Source organism: Triticum aestivum, chromosome 1B (genome assembly GCF_018294505.1).
Source record: "Triticum aestivum cultivar Chinese Spring chromosome 1B, IWGSC CS RefSeq v2.1, whole genome shotgun sequence".
In the NCBI taxonomy this organism is placed as follows: domain Eukaryota; kingdom Viridiplantae; phylum Streptophyta; class Magnoliopsida; order Poales; family Poaceae; genus Triticum; species Triticum aestivum.
In genome coordinates this window covers 480,881,571-480,889,743 of record NC_057795.1, presented here as the reverse complement: position 1 = coordinate 480,889,743, position 8,173 = coordinate 480,881,571, and the positions used below count along the sequence as shown (strand labels likewise).

Here is an 8,173-nt window from a genome sequence, read left to right as displayed (position 1 = left end):
TTTCTTAGGCATGTGCTAGTACTTAGTGGATTCAATAGGATTAGATAGGATTCGAGTAGATCTGATTTGATGCGATCACAATCGAACATGTTCTTGTTTGCTACAGTGTGTGTTCTAGGAAAATGTTCTTCTGCTAGTGCTAGGATGTGTGTTCATGCTAGAATCCTCAATGCTAGTGTGCTTTGCTAGGATATGTGTTCATGCTAGGTTCTTTCTAGGATATGTGTTCATGCAAATGGCATGTTCATGTTCAAGCTAGGATCATGTTCATGTTGTTGTTCATGTTGCTACATACATGTTTAGGCTAGGGTTTGTGTTGCATGCTCTAGATTGTTATACGTGCATGTAGTAGGACCATTTTAGGATGCTGCCAAATGTGCATGGATGCACATGGGTGCTATTTCTAGATGTTTCCATGCTTAGGATAGTGCACTGATGAGTGGCAGTTGCAGAAGACCATGCCACTGATCAGTGACATTTGCTCATGGGCAACTACCACTGATCAGAGCCGCTTGCTCTTGGGCAAGTGCCACTGATCAATGGCACTTGCTCAAGAGCAAGTGCTAGTTGCCCATGACCAAATGCCACTGCTCGGTGGCATTTGGCAAAGAGTTTGTGCATTGATCAGTGGCATTTGGTCTTGGGAAAATGTCTCTGATCAGTGCCATTTGTTGTAGTGCTAGTGCAACTGATCAGTGGCATTTACAAAAGAGCTAATGCCATTGATCAATGGTTGTTCATTTTGCAAGCACCTCTAATACTTGTCATCTTACCTGACAAGATATTGAAGAGTGACTGGGACGTGGCGGGTGGAGGAGCTCAGGTGGTGGTCGAAGCTGAGGGCGCCGAGGATCTCATCCCCACGAACAGGTGGCTCGGGGGGGTGGACTTGCCTGGCAGGGTTGCCTTCATGAGCCTGCCTCGTTCAAGGGATGATCTCCGAGGACCGGCCACGAGGAGGGGGCTCGGGAGCCGCTGCGCTTCCACCAGCAGATCAAGGACAACGAGGACCTCGCCATGCTCGGCGTCCCTCGCAAGTTCGTGGAGGTGATGAACGAGTGGATGGTCATCAAGCGGCTCCCGCGCGTGGTCAGGTTGTCAGCGAACAAGCGGTGCACATTCTGGGTGCAGGTCCAGAACTTCAAGGGGCACATGGTGCTTGGCCGGGGCTGGAACTACTTCTGCCGCCGCCACCGGATCGTCCCCGGCGACCTCGTCGTTGTGCGCTTCGCAGGACTCGGCATGAAGGTCCAAATCTACAACCACGACTCCTCGGTCATGTGCCGGTTTCGTTGCACCAGGCACAACTGCGTTGGTGACATTGAGCATGCGATGTAGTTAGCATGCAATGTAGCTAAGGTGATAGTGTTGAACTTGTTATGGTCTATGCTAGAACTTATGGTACTTGTGTTGTGAACTTGTTAATATTTTGGCCAGGAGCAGCACCCCGGCGTGGAGCAAGGAAGGAGGATGCCCTTACTGTTAATCTAAGTAGTTTGTTATCATTTCCGTTGCTTGCTTTGTTTGATCTCATTTGATTGCTTGATTTATTTGATCTCATTTGTGCTTGTTGTTGTGTTGATCATGTGGTAGTAAGGCCACCACATTTGAATGGGTGAGCAGAACACAAACGATGTTTGCAACCAAACAGCTGAAGTTTGTATCTGCTCACACCCTAAGCACAAAAACGGCAACCAAACAGCAGGGGGGGGGGGGGGGGGTAAGTGCCCCTTCATGCGATGCAGGCAACAAACATGTTGCATCTGCTGCATATGAAGAACCAGGCTGGATGGAGATGGACATGCAATGCAGCTATTGTAGCAAACTGGAACCAAACACGCCCTACATTTATCATGGCTTCATTGCCCAGAACGGTGAAAAAAAGATGCCTCGGCTGATGTTTATTCCTGTATGAATGGTATACCCCCATTATGAATGTCCTACTGCCTTATACAGGATCCTGGCTCTGATGGAGCTGTGCGGCCATATCCAGCCAGCGGTGCCGCGGCGATCCCTCTCTCATTCAGCAGACACCTGAAGTGTGCCAATCTTGCAGTGACCGCCGTTGTGTCCTTCGCAAGCTTCTCAACGGGAGTCCACAGTCGCTCTTCAAAACAATAAGAGAATTGGTGAGCCAAAGTAACATGATGGAGAGGTAGGTTTGCGCGTTTTTATGCTATATGTTGACAATATTAAGTAGCATGCTTTATCATATAATTTCAGAATTCATAAGATCACACACCTGTTCTTTTCCTTTGACAACTTATAAAGCAATACACAGCAAGCAACCAAAACTAGAATTTATTCATCTACTCCCTCCGTCCCATAATGTAAGACGTTTTTGACACACTACGTCAAAAAACGTCTTACATTATGGGACGGAGGGAGTATGTTGCGAGCATTTAACTCAAAAGCGAGCATATTAATAAACTTCATACTCATGACACATATGTGAGAAGAGATGCTTCAACTGTATGCTCTGATGGGCTTTTACTGCATTAAACTCTGTACGAAACATTTGCTCACGGTGTGAGCTGTACCTCCCCATCATCTCAACACCATGCAGCATATCAGCGCACATGGTTTATGTAAAAGATTCATTGCAACTCAGTTAACATCAGATCTGCTACATGTACAGAGGACAATCTGTCACTCTGTCTATTGACTTTTGTATAGATGTTCTACCAATTCAAGAAAAACCGTTTCAAATATGTGTAGATGCTATTGCCCTGGTTTTAGATGATCAATCATAATACTTCAAGTTATACTGTTTTGTGCTGTGACATATAGATGTCAAAAATATTGTAACTATAACCTTGGTATCGCACAATCGCATGTCAAAGATCCGCTAAATATGTAATATTTTCATATAATTAGAAGGTCAAGAGAATATTCTGCTTATTATACCTGCAGCTGCTGCAGCACGAGGCCAAATGGTTTGTTGAATGTCGGATGCATCTATGTGTTCGCCCCACATGCATACTTCTCCGCCAAGAATCAACTTCTGTTGTTCTGGGTTGTAGATATTTGTTAATGGTTCATTCATATAGAATCCTTCCCATGTAGCATCCAGGTGATCTAGGTACCACTTATCCTGGTTGCTGACAATGCATCTCAGACCAGCAGAAACCACTTTCTCTGCAACTCCACCTCCAAGCCTGATAGTTACGACAACAGAATATCAGTTTTAATTTCAGATGAACAAATACTGGTTGTGCCTCTTAATTTTTTATATAACTGAAGCCAATAGGCGTTTAGGAAATACCAGTTATGCACCACAGTTTTGCGGTCCAACTTGTCTCCAAAGTTGTTAAATGTTTCTTCCCTGCAAGCATGATAAAGTGTTTGTCATTTGTCAACAGCCAGTAGAAAGATCTGAATATGCTGAAACTAGCTATACCAGTCACCCTACCAGTTAATAATCTCGTAGCCATGTGAAATTGCAATCTTTTGAGCCTTTAGGACAAAATATCTGTAAGCATCAGACTCATTCATACCATGTTGAACCAACCTGCACATCAGGAAAAAGATTTACAAATGTTATCAAGATATTAAGTTATCGCATCTTATTTTTCCAAAAACTCTCTAAAGCACATACCATGATTTAATGCGTGGTGTGGTAGTCCAGCAACCTGGAATCCGTGGTAAAGAGTGAATAGGCTATTAATTTAACATATGTACATTTTCTGCACTACTGCGAGACATGTGCAAACTTACTTGTATCGACTTCGTCGCCTCCCAAATGAACAAACTTGAACTTAAAAACCTTGCTAAAATCTGAATGGACAACAAAAAACGATGTTACTATTGTATTATGTTTTATTTTGCAAATTGCTCTATATTTATTTAGGCCATTCAACCATCTTTTGTTGCTGTCGCCGAGTTTAATATAAAATGTCAATTTTCTTCATTTTTGCAACAGGTGAGTATTTTAATTGGATCTTTCAAAGTTAGCGAATTGGTATGGTGCAAGTCGAGCATCATTTATTTTTATAATCTGTGTATTACCTGAAAGAATTCCGTCGATCACTTTAAATGTAAAGTCGCTGCTGACATCAAGCGGTTGTTGACAGGTAGCTGACGGCCATAACGACGGATATCCAACACCCCTGAAGCAATAGAAATGTACCAAATGTTCAATTTTAGGCAGGGTTGATGTTACACTTATTCTCTATATAGTTGTAGTAATAAGTTAAATTCTACTATGTGGTTTCAAACAATAATAGTGCGAGTATTCAGTACAAGAAGAATAACTCCCACGGAGCATATTCGAGAGGACAGATTTTGATGGCACAAATGCACAGGGGACAGAACTAGATCTCTTACCATGAGCCAGCATGGCCAGGAACATCAATCTCAGCCAAGACATTTACACCTCTTTTTTCAGCATATCTGCAAATTGTTGGTAAACCATCTTAACTTGGCATGTCGAACAGCATAGCGTAGTGATATCTACTGTGGACTACATCAACCGCATCCTACTCAGGGAAACTTAGCTGGTATAATTTTTTTCCTTATTTTCTGATTCCCTTCGCAATCTTATGTGAAAACTAATTTTTATGGCAAAAAGGGAAAAGAAATGCATAGTTTTGCTGGAATACTCTCAGATTTTGGTACTTAGTAGTCTAGGTAATAACTGAAGTGAAGTATATCCAATACGATGACACAAGAAAAACTCACTGTACAATGTCGATTGCATCATTGATTGTATATTTTTCTGAATAAGAGTATGCACCATTTGATAATTTTGGGTATGAAGGTATTTCAAGAGGAAATGACTGCTCATCCACGATGTGCCAATGAAGAACATTCTGCATGGCGAAAGAGTAAACATATCATATGATGCAACTAAATTAACTTAAGGAGCATACATATAAGTCCATTGTGATGAAGGAAAGAAGTGGGAGTTAGGATAAAGAAATTGTTTTTGTGTAAGAAGGTCAAACATACCAACTTACTGTAGACCATTGAATCGATTACACTTTTGATTACTGGGACAGGAAGATAATGCCTTGCGGTATCTGCAACATACAATGCACAAGTCAGTATACAGAACTCTCTACTAATAGTGCAAGGGTAGAAAATAAAGTATTTGGTCAAAACCTTAACATGAAAAACAGGTTTTTACTTGTAATATGCATCTATGGAGCATATCATATATTGGAAGTGTAACACATGTGCTAACCAAACTTAATATTACTTGGGTTGTTTGTTGACTGGAAAAATGAATTATAGACTGAAAAATTGTGCACAAGCAGAAATAGATTGAGAAACTTCAAGAGGTGTAAAAACAAGAGGACTACACTATGGAGGCACTTACAGTTGGACAATACATAGGTGATTATAAGAACAAAAGGACAGTTGGAACCAATGTAAGTGGAGCCAAATTGACGGGAATAATTCATAAGCTGTGTTACTCTGAATTGTGAAAGCGCTGTTCCTAAAATTTCAAAAATGATGGTAAAATTCAGGTTACATCTTACCAATAAGAAGCCCACGATAAGGAAATCTGGGCTTGTCCACGATAGTCCAAGGAGCCCAATGTAGTCCAGTTACACTTAAAATAAAATCGAAGTAACACAATTGACTGAGTGTCTGCAACAATACACACGTATTGGAATCTGGAATTAATATCGTGTCCACCTTTATCTAATCATACTGCACAGTATCATAAATAATTTGAATTTACCTCTAAAGCATGAAGCGCTCCGAACACTGTTTGGGCCTGCAAAATGTAGAAAAATGGTATGAACTGCGTGTCACAATTTGTATGGCAGATAATGTTTTGTGGTGGCCTGCACCTTTGTGAGAATAAGGTACAGGTACTGTTATTGTTGCCGAACCTTCTTCAGGCAGGTGGTGCAAAGTAAGAAAATAAGAAATATTGCAAGTCTTATTTTTCAGGTATGTACGTCGTTGTATATGAAACACAAGATGCTATGCTTATTCAGAAAAGCCAATGCTTAAGTACTACTCCCTCCATCCCATAATGTAAGATGTTTTTTAACACTAATGTAGTGCCAAAAAACGTCTTACATTATGGGACGGAGGGAGTAATTTTGTATATGACGGATCCATCGTTGTGACACAGCGCACTTTTTTGTAAGTCCAGGTTCAGCAAAACGTCAGTATCGGCGAGGCAATATCTATGCCATATCATTTGGATACATACAGTCTTAACTAAATTTTGTGTGGCTCATACATTTTCGGCTCTGGTTCTCCCTAAAAATAGGATTTCGTCTCTCCTTTTTTCCATGCATTCATAAAAGAACATCTGAAGTCAAAAGAGTTGATAGGCAGTGATTGAGCACAACATTTCTGTACTAACCTCAATTCGGGCATATATCGGATTCCCAGTTGCAGGCACGGTCAGCTTGTACGATTCATCCACCCCGAACTTGAGCTGCATCAGATCAAAATGCAGAGCATGTATAAAAACAAGGAGGCATCAAGAGCAATCGATCCTGCAGCACCGCCGCAGCTCAACAAACAACACATGGCATACATACCTCGTCGTCCGGGGAACGGACGGCCACATTGACGCCGGCGAGCACGGGCAGGCCGTGGTAGCTGCCGTTGATGGCGTGGTTGAGCTGGATGACGGCCACCATCCTCCTGAAGGCGTCGGCCAGGATGGCCTTCCCGTCCTTGTACCCGGTCCCGGCGGTCGACAGCTTGAGGTCCCTGGCGACGTAGAGCGTCCTGGCCCCGCGGGTCACGGACGCGGGCATTGGCCACAGGTCAACGCGGCCGCCGGGCTGCCGGGCGGCGCAGCAGCCCACCACCGCTAGCGCCAGCATCAGCCTCATCAGCGCCGGCGCCATCATCTCCGCGGCGAAGCTGGTGGCGCTACCTGCACTGCACAGCGCAGCCGGATGTTACGGGGTGTGTCAGCCAGTCGCCTCCGCTACAGAACTAGTAGACGGGTAGAATGGGACGGCGGACGGAATGCATGCAGAGATGGAGTTGCGGAGCGGGCGAGGGTGACGGGGATCCCGCACCTACCGGACGCAAGCCGTCGCCGCTAAATCCACCGGCGCCGGCCGCGCCGGAGCACGGGGCGCGTCCTGTTGCGTGGTGTGGCCCGGGTCGGGAGTGGAGGAGAAACTAACAATAATGCGCGTACCAACCACTCGTAATAACAAGGTAGTAGTAATGATAAAGGCTCGGCTCCAGTTCACTGCCAACTTTTGGAAGATTAGCGAGGGGTGATGATATTACTACCCTCGGCCTGGCTTTATGGGGGTGGTAGGAGTAGGGCGAACGGGAGTGCGGAGGTTGACGAGCAGCACCAGCGCACAAAGGCAGTTTTAGATGCGGTTCTCGGAGAGACGAGAGATCTGATCCGGGCTGGTGCAACTGCACGGGGATGGTGGTAGGGGTAGGCAATGTCTTGTCTGGTGAGTGGTGACTCGGGCAGAACAGGATGCTGGCGTGCCTCACTTTTGGAGTTCCCAGTTTGGGATGGCCAAATGACAGGGGATGATTGATATATCCTGGAATCTGTGGTACCTTGCGCGCTCGGCACACGCACACGCACCTGCCCTAGGGGATGGTATAAGATCTACCAAAACTCTGACGTATCATACGATTCTTTGGCCGTGCGGTTATCGCCCACACTTTGTCGTGCGCAGCGTGGAGCAGTTCCGATCTGCTACTACAAGAAGCAACGTTCGAAGAGGGGCATCCATTCCGAGGAGAAGGATCGGTCGCACCGATGCCAAAAGGGGATAGGTCAATGTGCCTTGGTTTGGTGGCTCGCCGCTCACATGTACTCGTCCTTTCCCCCCTGGTCCAGTGTCCCCCCTCGGATTATCTTGTTTCGGTTTTGCCCAACTCTCGCTCGAGAAATAAGAGAGAAGAGAGAAAAAAAAGGAATGGCAGGAGCGACTGCCAACATTCAAAAAAAAAAAAAACTCTCGCTCGAGAACAAAGTGGCAAAGGATAAAAAAAAATGTTTAGTCTATCCATCCATTCGCAGCCCCGCCGTCTATCCTGGTTTCCTCTTTCCTGCTGCAACTACCACTGTAATTTTCTTCTAAGGCTGGTCATAGTGAGAGTAACATAGGTAGTAACATAGATGCCACATAAGCAAAAATGTTGATGTGAAGGCAAATAAAGTAACATAATATGTGACCGTCACATAGCGTTTCCCAATGCAAAATGAGTCTAC

General features: G+C 44.5%; 1 protein-coding gene across 5 annotated transcripts; it reads right to left on the bottom strand.

The window, feature by feature from the left end:
• Positions 1 to 1,826: 1,826 nt before the first annotated feature.
• On the bottom strand, positions 1,827 to 7,343 carry LOC123133269 (beta-hexosaminidase 3). Of its 5 annotated transcripts, none has more exons than XM_044552799.1 (15): positions 7,002 to 7,343; positions 6,510 to 6,853; positions 6,329 to 6,403; positions 5,690 to 5,725; positions 5,484 to 5,595; positions 4,951 to 5,021; positions 4,681 to 4,811; positions 4,327 to 4,392; positions 4,009 to 4,109; positions 3,718 to 3,777; positions 3,599 to 3,632; positions 3,413 to 3,511; positions 3,266 to 3,325; positions 2,908 to 3,158; positions 1,827 to 2,107 (listed from the first exon to the last, which is right to left on the bottom strand). In XM_044552799.1, exons 2-15 carry the CDS (start codon positions 6,825 to 6,827, stop codon positions 1,941 to 1,943), a joined length of 1,581 nt encoding a protein of 526 aa, XP_044408734.1. In that variant the 5' UTR covers positions 6,828 to 6,853; positions 7,002 to 7,343; the 3' UTR covers positions 1,827 to 1,940. The 5 variants fall into 5 exon arrangements, with proteins under 5 accessions (XP_044408734.1, XP_044408740.1, XP_044408722.1 ...); XM_044552805.1 differs by having other exon boundaries at positions 7,006 to 7,343; XM_044552787.1 differs by having other exon boundaries at positions 6,510 to 6,858; positions 7,002 to 7,342.
• Positions 7,344 to 8,173: the final 830 nt, after the last annotated feature.

Excerpts from the sequence above, each read along its gene's own strand:
- LOC123133269 (XM_044552799.1), bottom strand. The coding sequence starts at position 6,827 with ATGATGGCGCCGGCGCTGATGAGGCTGATGCTGGCGCTAGCGGTGGTG. Across the intron at positions 5,022-5,483 it reads TTATCGTGGGCTTCTTATTG|ATACCGCAAGGCATTATCTT; the intron begins GTAAGATGTAAC and ends TGTATGTTGCAG. Across the intron at positions 2,108-2,907 it reads TCGTGCTGCAGCAGCTGCAG|AGCGACTGTGGACTCCCGTT; the intron begins GTATAATAAGCA and ends ATTGTTTTGAAG.